The sequence below is a fragment of the Lissotriton vulgaris genome, chromosome 5, assembly GCF_964263255.1.
Source record: "Lissotriton vulgaris chromosome 5, aLisVul1.2, whole genome shotgun sequence".
NCBI lineage: Eukaryota > Metazoa > Chordata > Amphibia > Caudata > Salamandridae > Lissotriton > Lissotriton vulgaris.
This window is the reverse complement of record NC_141693.1, coordinates 569,120,769-569,136,730: the sequence shown is the minus strand read 5'-3', so window position 1 is coordinate 569,136,730 and position 15,962 is coordinate 569,120,769. Positions and strand designations below refer to the sequence as shown.

General features: G+C 47.2%; 1 protein-coding gene across 2 annotated transcripts in view; it reads right to left on the bottom strand.

The window, feature by feature from the left end:
- WAPL (WAPL cohesin release factor) overlaps positions 1 to 15,962 on the bottom strand; it is a 1,140,053-nt gene that overhangs the window by 22,077 nt on the left and 1,102,014 nt on the right. For both annotated transcript variants that reach the window (XM_086922027.1, XM_086922028.1), the window contains exon 18: positions 12,580 to 12,675. In XM_086922027.1, the coding sequence (XP_086778153.1) occupies positions 12,580 to 12,675 (96 nt within the window). The remainder of the gene's footprint in view (positions 1 to 12,579; positions 12,676 to 15,962) is intronic.

Genomic DNA, 15,962 nt, shown 5'->3' with positions numbered 1-15,962 from the left:
GTTTATTAGAGTAAATATGTGTATGTTTCTGTAGAAGTAAGTGTAGTGGTGTGTGTATAGCTGTATATGCAAGTAAATGGATGTTTGATAGTTTATTTGCATGTGTGAGTATGTGTGTGAGCAACTTTGGATGAGTATTGGTGTGTAACAGGATGTATAGGTGTATGAGTACATATGATTAGTGAGTATATGTATGAGTGACTATATAGAAGTGTTGGTGAATGAGTGGATGTGTATGTAGATGTTGGAATTACTGAATGGGTTGTTGTAACTGGTATTGGTATCCATTTTTTTAAAATGTTCGTTTCTATTTTTGAATGTGTGTATCAAAGGTTATATTAGGGTGAGCGGAGGTCTGCCACTCTTTCACAAGGATGATGTCATGAGTGATGCCATCAGTGATGTTATTTGAGATAGCATCAGTGCTGTCATGAGTGATGTCACTGATCGTGTCATGAGTGATGTAATATGTGACGTCATCAGCAGTGGATTGCAGACGCGTGAGTTATAGTTAGCTGAACTAACTACAACAGGGATTTTCAATGGTTTTGTATGAGTGAAATGTCCAGCTAACTATAACATGTGTGAAACCTATGCTCTTTTCAGTGAATTTTTAATGTTTTTAAATGCTAATTCCCAACTATAACGTGTGTGAAACCTATGGTTTTTTCAGTGAATTTCAAAGGTTTTGCAAATGATAATTTTTAAACGTATTATTATATTTCTTTCTTTTTATACTAACTTCCTAAATTTCTATTATAATTATGTATAGTTATTTTATTATTTAAGTTATATTCCTTATTCTTAATGTAAAATAATAAAACAAATGTAAAAAATAATTTTTTTATAAAAAAATTTTCTCCAATATATTAACATGTAATTCTATATATTTTCTTGTTCCACGTTTTTTGGGGGGATAATCTTACTGTAAAGGTACGATGATCGCACTGTCCTTTGTACAGCTAATCGTACTCTGCGTGTACCAGCGCACACGTCACAAATACGTTTTGACGTTGCGCGGCACATCGGCACTACCGCGTGACGTCATGTACGCTTGTACGGCGCCCCACATGTGTACCCCACAAAAGTTTTATAATGTTAAAAACAATATATCTATGTACTTAATGTAAATTTTAAAGGTAGACATTATCTGGGATAAACATGAAAATAGTTATTTTTAACTTTTAATAGCAATTACGCAAATCACGCCGATACGTCATACTTACTCGCACCGTAAGAACACCGTAAACGCCCCGTAAGCGTACGCAAAGCCATGTTACTTTCAAAGAACAGATTTGATTGGTTCATAACACTTCCTATTCCAACTGTTTAAAGACCCCTCTCATTTTAATCATTCTACTTTGACTTTCTCAGGAGAAGCATCTTTTCTGTTGAGCTTCACTCATTTAGAAAAAAAAATTCACCATGGCTCAATTTGTTGATTCTTCTTCTCAACATTCCTTTGATGAAGAATTTCTACCTGAGCAGCCTCAGAAGAAGAAGGAAGCTGCTATTTGGAAATTTTTTACATTTCCTGAAGGGGAAAAAAAAAGGTCAACGCTCCCACAGTGACCTGTAAAATTTCTGAGGTTACTCTCTCTAGGGGTGACCCCAACAAAAAATACTAATTCGGGACAGCAAGCATGGTGCGCCATGTGAAGAATCTGCACCCGAACAACTACGCCAGAGTTGCAACACAAAGATTGCAGGAGGAGCGTCAAGCTGCTGTTCCTAGCACATCAAGTGCACCACCACCTTCGCCGAGCAGTCCGCATGCAAACATACAACCTGATTTTGCAGATCTGACTATTCGTTGCAAATTTTGCGATGAATTATTATGCTATGGGGAACAATCTATTGACTTCATTGTGCGCAGGAAACGGAACCACCGTTGCCCACGGCAATAATTTTTTTTACTGTTTTTTTGCTGTTTCACAGTTTTTTTGGTTCCAGTTTAATTTTTTTGTTAAAAAAAAAAACTTGTTCAAAAAATACAAAACTAATTAGACAAAAAAAACAGTTCTTGTCAGAACTACCTTAACTGGTCAAAAAAGCTATATTTCTATAATAGTGTGTAAAACTTTGATTGAATGTGTAGTGAATAAATGAATGAATGAATACATTAGTAGTGTATGGTAAATGTGAAGGTGCAGAACTATAAGGAAGTGCTACAGCATAAATCTATAAGGTGTTTACTTATAGTATGCTGTAGTACTTTCAAAGCACTTGAATGTAACATATGTGCATAAATATGTTACAAGTCTATGCTTCCCTTTATACTGCTGGTGAAACTGCCTGGGTGAATTTGGAAGTGTTAGGGGCAGATTTACAACCTCCTTCTGCCTCTTTTACACTGCTATTGCATCACTTTTCTGACCCAGCAGTGGTGCAAAAGATGCGTCATGGTGTGTGCCATTTACAATATGATGCATCTGGGAGGTGAGTTACATTGTAAATTCCTGTACCAGAAGGAGACATTCCTACACGGGGGGATGGGGGGGGGCGTTCCGGTGGAGGAACTCCTCCTAAAAGTAGCTTAGTGAAATCTAAATGATTTCATTTTGTCACTTTTGAGCTCATGCTGCGTCAAAACCCTGCACTTGCTTGAAGCAGGTGTAAGGATTAACTCGGCATTGTGAGCATAGAGCCCCGAGCATTGCTGGAGATGCATTGCACTTGCAACGCAACTCAAGCAATTCGCCGCCTTCACGGCACAGATACATCACATATCTGTGCCGTTTTTGCCCCATAGTGCACCACATTGTAAATACGGCGCATCCATAGTGATGTCACAGTGCACAATAACTGGCATAGCCCTGGGGATATGCCAGTTATTGTACATCTACACATTAGTGTTTTAATGTAGTGAATGGATTACTACACACTGATCAATGAGTCACTACAAAACTATAACAGGAGTGACAAAGTGTTTGGTGGAAGTGTAACAATAGAGACTGGGGAATTGAACATATAAAAGGCAAGTTTCCAGGTGCATAGAAGACTGCAAGCATAGTCTATAAGAGTTTAAAACAGTCCAGTAAAATACTGAATCAGCAATCACAGAGTTTGTGCTGGAAGTGTAAGGATACAGACTGGGGAATTGAAGGTATAAAAGACAAGTTTTCCGGTGCATAGAACAGTGCATGCATAGTCTATATGGGTTTGAAGCAGTCCATGCCCTAAGGCCCACTTTGCTCCATGAGTACTTGGGTACTGGCTGAATGATTACAATTCTCCAAGAAGAGTGTCTGGCTGAATGTATAGCAGCTTCACTTTTAGAACAGTGTAGCACAAGTTACTTCCCTTCGGTAACGATATATCTGTAAGAAACAGTAGTTAGTATTAGATTCCTTAACTTAGAATATCCGACTGGATCCGGAAACTTTTGCATAGCAGTGTCCTTGCGCGTTGGTAGGTGTCGTTTGCAGCTCCGTGTCCGTCCTCGGTGCCAGGATGAGGTCGACTGAGTACTTAGACGCCGACCTCGCGCGCTGTCAGTTCTTATACATAGCTTTTCCGCACCAGGAACGCAGAGCCATGATAAAAACCAACACTGGTGCCATGAAACTAGGGCCCTGAAAGGGGGTGACCTTAACCCTAGATATCAGTTTGCAGAACGGGGAGGATGGGTGGGGCGGTAAGGAATCTAATACTACTAATAAAAATAATAATAATAATAATACTACTGTTTCTTACAGATATATCATTACCGAAGGTAAGTAACTTGTGTATCCTAAAGAAACAGGTTAGTATTAGATTCCTTACCTTAGAATAGATACCCCAGCAATACCAATCCCGGTGGTGGGTCTGCTAACCAATGATCACACCAGAAAGTCCTGGAGAACAGAACGGCCGAAAAAGCCACCTCTTGGCTGTCCAGGCAGTGGTGTCTTGCAAACGTGTGCAGCGAGGCCCACGCAGCTGCCTGACAGATGTCCTGCAAGGGGACTCACCGGCCCAGGGCAGTAGTAGCCGCCGTGGCACGAGTGGAATGGGCCCTCAGCCCAACAGGAGGCTCCTTTTTAGCCAAAAAGTAGCATACCTTGATGCACAATATGACCCACCGAGAGATGGTCCGCTTGTGCACCGCCCGACCTTTCTTAGCGCTCACGTAACCAACAAAGAGTTAGTCATCCACCCGGAACTGGCGTGTGCGAACCAAATAGAATGAGAGCGCACGTTTTGGGTCCAAACGGTGGAGGGTGGTCTTTTGAGGGATGCGGAGGCGGAAAGAAGATGGGCAAGGTGATGGACTGCCCGATGTGGAAGGCTGTGACTACCTTGGGCAGGAAAGAGGATCGCGTCCGCAACACAACTTTGTCCGGATGGACAGAAAGGAAGGGATGTTTAGAGGAAAGATCCTGGAGCTCACTCACCCTCCTGGCAGAGGTGATAGCAACCAGGAATGCAGTCTTCAGAGTAAGGAGACGAAGAAGACAGTTATGAAGTGGCTTGAAAGGAGCGCACATCAGATGGGTCAGAACCAGGTTCAAGTCCCACTGAGGCATCACAAAAAGAACAGGAGGAAACGTGTGTGATGCCTTTCAAGAACATATTTACAACAGGGGACTTGAAAAGAGAAGGCTGATTAGGAAGCCTCGAAAAGGCTGAAATATCAGAGAGGTAGCCCTTGATAGTGCCCAGAGCAGAGCCCTGCTGGGCGAGAGAAAGATGAGAGATTAGAACCTCTGAAAGGGGGGCAGTAAGTGGATCCACAGCCTTTGCTGTGCACCATGCCACAAATGTGTTCCACCTGCAGACGTATACCGATTTTGAGGAGGGACGCCTGGCTGCCAGAATCACATCACAGACTTCAGGAGGCAAGTCAAATGGCCTCAACTGTCAAGGCTCAATCTCCAAGCATGTAGGTGGAGACTGGACAGGTTTGAGTGGAGGACCGTCCCCTGCTGCTGCGACATAAGGTCCTCCTGAAGAGGCAGACGAATTGGGGGATCGACTGACATGCTAAGTAGCTCGGGATACCAGTATCTTCGTGCCCAGTCCGAAGCCACAAAGATAACTTGGGCCCGGTCGCGTCTGATCTTCTACAGCACTCTGGGCAGAAGTGGTATAGGGGGAAAGGCTGACAACAGATCGCAGCTCCACTCGCGACGAAAAGAGTCTCCGAGCGAGTGCCGCCTTGGAAATTCCAACGCGCAGAACTGAAGACATTGCGCGTTCTCTTCTGTGACGAATAGATCTAACCAAGGCTCTCCCAGCTGCTGAAAGAGGCCTTGTGCCACGTCCTAGTTCAGACGCCATTCGTGATCCATCATGCACCGACGGCCGAGTTCGTCCGCCCTGGCGTTCAGGGAACCTGCCAGGTGTTGAACCACCAGGGTCACGCCCTGATGTTCCGGCCACTACCAGAGGCGCAGAGCCTCCTGGCATAGGGTCACAACCCCACCCCGCCCGGTTTGTTGCAGTACCACATGGCGGTGGTGTTGTTCATGAACACCTGCACTACACTCCCCCGGACAGAGTGGAGGAATGCCTTCAGTGCAAGCCGGATCGCCCGCAGCTCCAGAAGGTTGATGTGGAGCCGGTACTCCGCCGGAGACCAGAGGCCTCTGATCTCCGCCTCTCCCATGTGGCCCCCCCAGCCCTGGAGGGACGCGTCCGTCACAACTACGTGCTCCGGTTGGGGTAGGGAGAGGAATCTGCCGCTGAAACTATCGCGGTTTGTGAGCCACCACTGCAACTGTCTTGCAGTGCCCTCCGAGATCAAGACATGGTCGGACAAGTTGCCCTGATGCTGGGCTCACTGAAACTTCGGGTCCCAATGCAGAGCCCGCATCCGCCACCTGGCGTGATGCACCAGAAGGATGCAGGAGGCCATCAGCCCCAGAAGCTGCAGCCTCAACCTGACCGAGACTCGGGATAACGGCTGAAAGATGGGAATCAGAGCCTGAATATCCCGAACCTGCTGTTCAGGAGGATAAACCAGAAACTGTGCGGAGTCTAGAACCGCTCCGATAAAGAGGAGCTTCTGAGAGGGACACAGGTTTGACTTCGGCACATTGATTGAGAACCCCAGCAGGTGCAGGAGGTCGACCGTAGTCTGAAGGTGGCTGACGACTGTCTGGGGCGTGCCCGCCTTAAACAACCAGTCGTCGAGGTAGGGTGTAGACTGAAACCCCTAACCTGCGCAGATGAGCTGTGACCACCGCCATCACTTTCGTGAACACCCTTGGGGTGCTGGTAAGGCCGAAAGAGCATAGTAAACTGAAAGTGCTTGTGGCCTACCGTGAACCGCAGGTAACGTCGGTGGGCCGGCTGGACGGGGATGTGAAAATAAGTGTCCTGCAAGTCCAACGCTACCATCCAGTCTCCCGGGTCAAGGGCAGCTAAGACCTGAGCCAAAGTCAGCATCTTGAATTCTCCTTCCGGAGGAAGCCGTTGCAGCACCCACCTTTCCGAAGTGATATTGAGACAGTGAAGGAGGTGATGGCGAACCCTGCCCCCCACTGGCGTCATGTGGGCCTGAAAGCTCGGACTAGGAAGGCTTTGAGGCAAATGCTGCGTGGGTGGATGAGGCCGTTGTCCCCGGGCACCACCACAGCGGTTACCACGTCCGCCGACCACGCTGGATGTTAGTCTGAGGCCCGTGGCTGGCAGGACGTGTGAGGCGCCCCTTCCTTGGCCACGAAAGGAGCGAAAGGCAGCAGGTTGCTGGCGCGGGGCCAACAGGCCCAAGGACTTGGCCGTAGCCCTGGAGTCCTTAAAGCGCTCAGTCTGCCTTGTCACTAAAGAGGCAACAGCCATAAAAAGGCATGTCCATAAGGGTGTTTTGGACATCAGCCGCAACATCAGGACGCAACCCCAAACTCAGTGAGGACATCTTCTTGCCATACTGTTCGTACCTCTTGGATTCCCGATCGGGGGGAGCCGTCGGGAATGCGGTCTGGGAGTTAGAGGCCTGTATGACCAGGCTCTCGGAGGTGGGGTGGGTGGACAGGAAGCAAGGGTCGCCCAGAGCCGGGCGTTGGCGTCTGGCCACGTTCCTATCTACAGGGGGACCTGTAGCGGGCCTCAGATAAGGCCTCATTAAACGGCAACAGAGGCTCCGAGGAGCTTGCCTGCAATTTAAGGACCTGAGTGAGGAGGTTAGTCCTCACGGCCGCGACGGGGAGTTCAAGGCATAAGGCCTTGGCCTCCGCGTCAACACCACACTATAGGGCAGCCCCCTCCTCCATAGCCACGGTAGGAGGGGAGACAAAACCAGGGTCTGGCGAAGTGTCCACACCACTGGCATCCCTAGCTCACCTGCCCATTCCTGATAAGGCTGGTACTCACGTGCTAGAGGGTCCTCAGACCCCTCCCAATCCTCCTCGCCACCCATCTCCTGATACTCCGGTTCAAAGGATGGGGCCGGATCATAGAAGTAAAAATCTCCCAGCGGCGTCTAATACGGTGGAGAGCGGCGTCTGACCCAAATCGAGGGTAGGACCAGTGACTACGTCGTTCTGGGACGGCGCCGGGGGCGACACCCTGGGGGCCGGCACGGTCGTAAGGTCGACCGGTGACGACCCGGATCCGGATCCAGCGGGACCCTGTGGCGTAGGGACCAAAGTCGCCAACGGCGCCGGGGCCCGAAGCACCCGACAGCGCCGGGGACGAAGCACCCGGCCCGCTTGGGGACCCAGTTGGGGCCGCTTGGCCCGAAGGTACCGCGGTACCCGGCGGAGGAGGAGTGAGCGACCTCAGGGCCATGAGGAAGGACTCGATCTCCTCCGGCATCGCGTTCTACCTAGGGACCGGTGGGTATGGAGCAGGCCGCAACGCCTGCGGCTCCGGCACAGCCACTTGGGAGGTGTAGCCCGAACCCCCGGCCGCGTCGCGCGAGCTTTGGGGGAGTCAGAAGAGCGATGACCCCTCTTCGACTTCTTGTGCCTCTTATCTGAGGACTTGGAGCCCGAGGAATGCTGTCGACTCCCGGAGCTATGATGACTCTGGCCCGCGACCGGTCCCTCGACCTCCTTCCAGACCGGGACCTCGAACGGCGCGGGCCGACTGCTGGAGCTCGTAGCGCTTGCGGGACCGCTCCCGCCTAGCCTTCGTCGTCAAGGCCCGGCAGCCGGGGTATGACATGTCATCGTGGTCGGGCCCCAGGCAATGCAGACATCGGCGATGGGGGTCGGTAACAGACATCAGTCGGTTGCAGTTGACGCAGGGTTTGAACCCGGGCATTCCTACTGGCACCGTAGGAGTCAGACTCGAAAAACAGATCAAAAAGATACAAAAAGTTTAGCCAAAAATTGACTTAAGGGTACCACTTTCTCCAGGCTAGCGCCGAAAAAAGAAGAACTGACGTCAGCGCGCGAGGGCGGCGACTAAGTACTCCGACGACGTCATCCTGGCGCCAACGACGCCGATGACAGACGCGGAGCCGCAGACGACGCCTACCGACGCGCTGGGGTACTGCTACGCAAAATTATCCGGATCCAGTCTGACGCCTGGGGATATTCTAAGGTAAGGAATCTAATACTAACCTGTTTCTTTCAGATAGAAATCAATCTATATAGCAATATGTGTAGAGTGTGAGAAGTTGGCCTGATATATGATGCTCACTAGTTCTAGTGATCTCCTTGTATCAGTCCAAACAACCCTTATGGTGATTGGTTGTAAGTCAACCTTATAGACCAGCTATCCTAATGGTAGCATGGACAAAGCAGTCTTAGGCTAAACTCTTTTGGCATGTGAAGCCAGCTGTTTTACCACATATAACCCTTGAATACCAAATGAAAGGACACCACACAGGTAGTTATGAAAATAAACAAGATATTTATTAAATAACAAACACCTCTGAACTCTTTATGAGGTCAGAGGGCTAAGCACATGACAAGACTCTTAAGAAAAATACGTTAAGTTGCACAAGTTACAATGTTGCCCTAGGGGCGCAATAAACCATATACTACACAAGTGGTATAAGGAAGTCAATAGAAGGAATGGAGCTGTCCTGAGGCTGTAGGATCGCTGGGACTACACTATCCTAACTTTAGGTAAGTAATAGGAGGCCCACGGAACGCGTGTGCAGAGTGTGAACTCACATTCGAGATGCGTAACAACGTCTATGGACAGTACAGTTCAAGAAAAAGGTGAGTACGGACAATCCTGACTAGTTAGGACTAAAACGACTGTGAAACTGGACACTAGGAGAGTCAATCTACCCTTGAGCACCGAAGTGCTCTTGTTACCTCACCCATGGGCTGCGGGTGCATAGGTGCGAAGTCGTGTCGGGTTTCTGCGTTGAAGTGGAGCCTGAAAGAAAAGATGCTGCAGGCGACTAGGAGGAAGATGTCCGGTGTGATCCAAGGGTGGATCAGGAATGCTGAAGACCTGAAAGCAGAGGGGACAATGCTCAAAGTCACTAGCCAGTGACTGGAGTGGAACCAGGAAGGAACCAGATGCTGTCGTCGCGATCAGGTGAAGAGTGGACGCTTGACTCTGCAGCCACGTGGACCAGGAGGTGTCTTCGACGACCAGGATGGAGGCACGAGCTGTCCCACGCAGGCTCTCACTGTCGGTGGTGTTGGTTCCGGATTCGGCGTCAACAGGCGTTGGCAAAGACAACCCACGCGGTGAGTGGAAAAGACGTCTGGTGCGGACCAGGAGGGTCCGGGGTGCTTCTCCTTTGCAGGGAAGCATGGGCCAGTCTGGAGCAACCAGCCCACTGGTGTTGATGTCGTGGATCGTCGTCTAGGAGGCCACTAGCCAGCCGGCAAGTTACCAGACAACGCGTCGAGCAGCAACAGGCAGAAGGGCCCCACGCAGATCTCGTGGATGCTGGAGGGCTGGTCTTCGGTGCAGGAGCTTTTCAGGGCTGGGGCTTCTCAGTCCCCAAAGCACTTCGTCGAGGATGCCTCAGAAGTCGTGCTGGAAGCGAAGTGCAGTTTCTCCAGGATGGCCGGTCCCACGTGTCTCGTCGCACCCTTGGATCTCAGCTGTGCTGCAGATGTGAGTTGAGGTCGGAGAGGTCTGGGAATCCAGGTCTCGTCGGGCTCTGAAGTCTGGATCCACCAGGGAAGACGACAAAGTGAACCGCTGGAACGCTTGATGGTGCCTGCTTGTGCAGGGTGGTCACTCCTTGGCCACAAGGGAGATTTCTTCAGTCTTCTGTGGAGCAGAACGTCGAAGTCCAGAGTTTCTTCTTGTAGAGTTTCAAATCAGGATTAATCTAATTTGGAATGGGACCAGCTCCTACCTTTATTCTCCTAAAGGGGGCTTTACTATGACTAGGTCCCTCCTATGGGTGGGACCAGGAAGGGGGTGGTTACACCCCCTATCCTTTGTCCGGTTTCGCGCCAGAGCTGGGGCTGGAGTGCCCCAGCAACTGGTTTGAACCAGTGTATGCACAGGGCACCTTGTGTGCCCCAGGCATGTCTAATTCCTTTCAGGCCTGTCCTACCTAATACACAAAATCCTGTCTGGGGTGGTGCTAGCACCTCCCAAGGCAGGAAACCCTTTGTCCAGGCCTCCCTCGCTGGAAGGACTCCCAGCAGCAGGAGGTCAGACTTGTGTCTGTGGTGGCAGCATCCATTTTGTAATGCTGAGGCTCGGGTAAACTTTAACCAGGGTTTTACAGTTACATACATGTCGTGTCCCTCTAGAAGGGTGGAATGCTACCCCCGTCGCCAGAACTGGCGAGGGGGTAGTATTCCAATTCGTATGACACCTTACTCGACATGTTTTGATAAAGCGACGCCAAAGTTAGCAATAACCGCGAGGATTATAATGCACTTAAGAGTATATGGTATAGGTTATCATGGAAACAGCTAAAGGACTTGGTTCCGAAAGCTGCAGACAGGCTCAGCTCATGATAGAGCACCATCTCACATAATTCCAAGCACTCTGCCTCCATGATTGTTAAGGCCTGCCATAGGAGTGACTTATAGGAGCGTATGTGTCCATTTTAGGTTTAGATATAGGTATACTATATCTAAAGCAACGGGTGATTACACCACCTTGCCCCAGCTGATTGATCAGCCAGTTGTGTCAGATTTGGATGGCCAGCCAGGGGTGGCATAATACATGCTGCAGCCCCTGGTAGGCCTTGGGTTCACTTATGCCCTGGGTACCTATGGTACAGTGTACAAGGACTTACAAGAGTGACCCAATACCAATTAGATATGTACCTAAGGTACATGGAGTCCATTTTAACAGAAAGAGCAGGAAGCCTGGGGTCTTGGATAGCAGGATCCCAGGCTAACTATGTCGAAAACCAGCAAAACACTAGGCAAAAGGTTGGGGATAACCATAGTCTGATATCCCTCTTCCTACATAGAGCTCCTACATGTTTCTGTCCATTTGCTGCGCATTGCAATGGGTATTCGCCAGGACAGGTCCTCAGTATCCTAGTCCTAAACAATGCCTCTTTAAACCCTGATCTAAAGTGTGGTGTGCAATTAAAAATAAGATCCATACTCATGCATTTCAGATGGGTGTGTTAAGTAGGGTAAAACCCTCCTGCCATGGTTACAAGAACCTTAACAAATGACAGTCGATGTCTTCCTCAGCAAAACAACTTGTTATAATTGTTTTTGTGCTCTCCTTAGCTCCAACTTGCCAATAAAAAAGACAAGGTAATTACTCTCCAGTGTTAAGAGTTGTTATATCCAATCAGGCAATTCTAACAACTTTCAAACAAGGTATCAAAGTCTGAACATTATTTTTTAATGCTGGCCGTATTTACAAGCCCTCTCCAGTGTAGAAAAACACTGCCTGTTTTACAGGGAGCCTTGTCCGTCAGCAGACTAGATACAGTGGAAGGTACCGCTTATAAAATGTAATGTACGCTATTTAACTTGCTGATGTAATTCGAAAGTAAGAGCACCATCAATCTGTATAAGAAAAAGGCAATCCAAGCACTGCCAGTATTTAGTGGAACTGCTAGCTGTAGTCTGTCCCGGATCTATTCTAAAATGAGTATTTTCACATACAACAGAATATAAGGTAGCTGAAAATAGGCAGGCGTCATAGAAATAATTTAGTAACATTTTCCTACTCGGGATGTTACTTTTTGATGTGGTTCAGGTTCCTGTCTGCATAAATAAAACAAAAATGGGGAGTGAAGTTCCATCGGACTACAAAAAAAGAAGTTGAGTAGAATAAACAATATTGCATTTTGATGAGAAGGGTGTGTGAAATGGTATCCTTTTCAGCAAGTTCATGAAATTATGCTTTCAGAGAAAAGTGCGAGTGGCCAGTATGCCATGTGACTTTATATTCAAACGTGCAGTTCACATAAAAGGTCTCATGAGATACTGACCGGAAACTGCTGTCTGCATAAGCTAGGCTTTCACAGGCCAACAATACATTTTATTGTATCATGCAAAATGTAGGAACTTCACTGGCGTAATTGAAGTTTGGGCCATGCATATTTTTGAAGGACTTCATAGGAGTCATTACATTTTCAGACTTTGGGGAAGGAAAGGTGCCAGCTATAGTAATAAATTAAGGAATGTTTAATGAAAGTATTGGTATAAATGAAGCATTGCGAAAAGGCACCTGGGGATGCAATTGTCAAACTGGAAGAGAATATAGATAGAACGATTCCAACAGGTAATGTACAGTACTTACTGTAAGATTCATGAAACTGAGGAATTTTTGCAGCATTTCTGTCATTATCGAGAAATCTCCCTGGGGCAAATGTTTGCGAACAGTAGTCACATTCATCTGAAAAGCAACAGAATAATTCAGACATGAGTGTCTGCAAACATCAAAAAGTTTAGAAATAGGTCTTCTTGTAGTAGTGAAACCTATGAAAAACATTTCATCTTTCTCTAAAAATCACCAACGAATACAAATAAATATCTTATCAGCTCTTTTTTACAATCCTTGACCCTCAGATAAATGGATAACACAAAGCCTAGCAGACAGAGATACAGAAATAACCCACACCCATATCACATTACTTAGTGCACTGTCTTTTTATTTCCATCTGTATATGGTGCATGCAAATTCCACCATCTCTGTATTTGCTTCCTTTGCAATACAGAATCAAGGAAAAAGAGAACACTTAAACAAAACAAAAACGTTTGCATAAATCTACCAAATCTGAAAGCATGTTTGGAATCAACAATTGAGCACATTGTTTTGGGAATATTGACAAGTTCACAGATAACTAGACTGCAGCCTTTCAGGCCATTAACATTGAATATTTTCTGGAAAAGATATCAGTGGTTGTTTGGACCTTGTTTTGGCATCAGGGATAGATTTAAGCCATTACTACACAGAACCCTTTTAAAGGCTGATCATTTTACCAAATTCTTCTTAATACAGAATTGTCCAAAGGCAGTAATGACCAATATGTTTGATAACGTCAGAGTCCCTTCCATGTATATAAGCCTTTTGGAAACATTAAGATAAAGTTTGCTTTAGGACGATGTTACTAATGCGTAGGTTTATTCCCACTATCAACTTGTTGGAGTCCCTGCCAACAAGTAGGAGGTTAAAAAGTTAACTTAAGAGGGTTTTAATACAGACCTCTGCAACAATGTTCTGCACGCTTCGGTACATCACACACATTTATCAATCTCCAAATAGATAAGAACCCTTGGTAGGTAACTTCCCAAAATAATAAGCCTTAGAGTGATCTATCTGATGAGTGAAGGGTCCATGGATAAAGAGTAACAAAACGATTAAAGAAAATTCTACTTACCAAGGGTAATGGTCTTTTGGGTGGATACTCTAACTACAGATTCCTCACTTTTTTAAAATATGGATGCGTAAAATCTTCAGCAGTACCCCTGCGTGACAGCAGGTCTAGTTGTACAGCTTTATGCTTACATTTTTACACCCCGAAAGCGATGAGTGGAGCTGCATAAAAACTTGACCATGGGGCACTCAATCAGCTACTTTCTAGGCTGTCCACGTCTCAATATGCCGAGCTCATTTGCAAATTGCTTGAAACCAGTGGTCACGATCTCTAGGATTTGAATCTTTTTAGATGGAGAAACGGAGTCCAGTTCACAAAACAAAGAGGTGTTAATGAGGACCGGTGATGAATCTGCACTTGGACAGATCCATTTACAGACATTTCACCACGGGGCAAACACCGTGTCATTCTTGACGCCGATGTTTGCTTTGCTGAGATGGGAGATTTTTTTTGCATGTGGGTGTGCTCCTACTACCCTGCTGACTGGCATTTCGCCACCTACAACTGCTGCGTTGTTTAATTAGGTGCTGGATCCGATCGAGGTACCTCAGGAGTCGGAGCCACAGGTTGAACAGTTGGAGCCGATGGAACCTCATCATCAGCCGGATTCGAGGGTAAGAATATCAGCGTCGTAGCCTTTTCTGGAGTCCCCTTATAAGAAGGAGAATGAGCCGGAGCCACCTGAGGAGATACTGAAGGTGAGGGGGAAATAAAGTCCTTTTCTCGAGGTCGAGGAGCAGGAGAAGGCGACCTCGACACCACCGACTTCGAAGACAGGTGTCGTGAAGCAGGTCTCCTCTTCTTGTGTTTCTTCTTCGAGTCGTTTGACGACGAAGAATCATATTATGACCCTTTGACTCTTTTTCTCTTTTCTAGCTTTGGCCATGTAGAGTTTGGCCTCTCACTCCTTCACCGCCTTCGGATTCATCTTCCTGCACGAAGAGCATTCCTTGACGTCATTGTCCGAAGACAAACACCAAAGGCAATCCTCATGCGGGTCCGTAATCAACATACGTTTACTACATTCTCTACAAGGTTTAAACCCTGACTTCCTCAGAGCAGACATCGCTACAAAGAAAGGAAGAGACAATAAAAAACAAAGCATCCAACGAAGTATGGAGAGTCACAGAAAAAAACTTTGCGTTGGAAGCGTGGAGAAAAGGAAAGTGACATCACACCGACGTAGTCTTCTTATGGCTCCGGTGACGCCATGTGGAGCTGCGTGTGGAGCCATGACGCTATGATGACCTCGTTGGCGTGGAGAGCTAGGAAACATTTCCGCTGTATGCTGTCGCAGGGGATATTCATAAGGTGAGGTATCCACAGGCAGATGTATCCATCAGAAAGAGAATTACTAAAGGTAAGCACCTTGGTCTTCTGAAGGATACTTTTAACCGCAGATGTCTCACCTTTTGGAAATTCCCCATGCATCAGACTGAGCTGGATAATCTTCAGCGGTACCCCTGCACACAGGCAGATGGGGCTGTGTGGCTCAGCCCAGACTTCGTTCTGCTTCGTGAGAGACATGCAGAGCTGCATAAAAGTTATACCCATGCACACCCATGTCAGTTACTTTCTAGGCTGTCTGTGCCCACAGACTCCAAGCTCATTAGCAATTTGGTTGTGACCAGTGTGCAGCTATTTAGAATTGGGACCTTTTTAGACAGACAAAATGAGTCCAGTTCAAAGACCGGCGATGTGGGAGGGTTCTTAAGGAATCTACAGTTATATAAGGAGTATCCACCAGATGTAGTACATTACTTACACTATAAGCATCTGTTTGTCGCATGTAGTGCTTTAGATTTACTTGCTCTGCATAGTCCTGCCCTCTAATGTTGGGCTCGAACGTTTGCAACTAGTTTTTCTTTGAATACGTTTTTCAAGTAAACGTTTCGGTGAAGATTCCACTGGTTGTGGATTCGCGTAGCATCGACTGCATTGTTAGATTTTTTTTGACAACAGGTGAGAATAGGAATGAAATCGTGAGTAGGAAAAGAATAATGACCAAGTGCGTTTAAAGAGAACATTAAATGAAAGGATATCCGCCGCAAACTCTGGCTGCTGTGGGGGAAGGAGGGTTCATGTGAATGTACAGCACCACATACAATAAACAGATGCTTACAAGGTAACAATCCATTCGTAGAATATGTGGACTGTAGATAGACATGGTCTGCATCAACTGTGAAGCAGTACTCCACGAAGCAGTGGCAAGCCTGTGGATAGTGCAGAGGTCTGGAACAGGGTCCTGAGGACATTTGACCCACTCTGGCTTGCTGTCATGCAAACATCTTGTGTTTTGTAAATG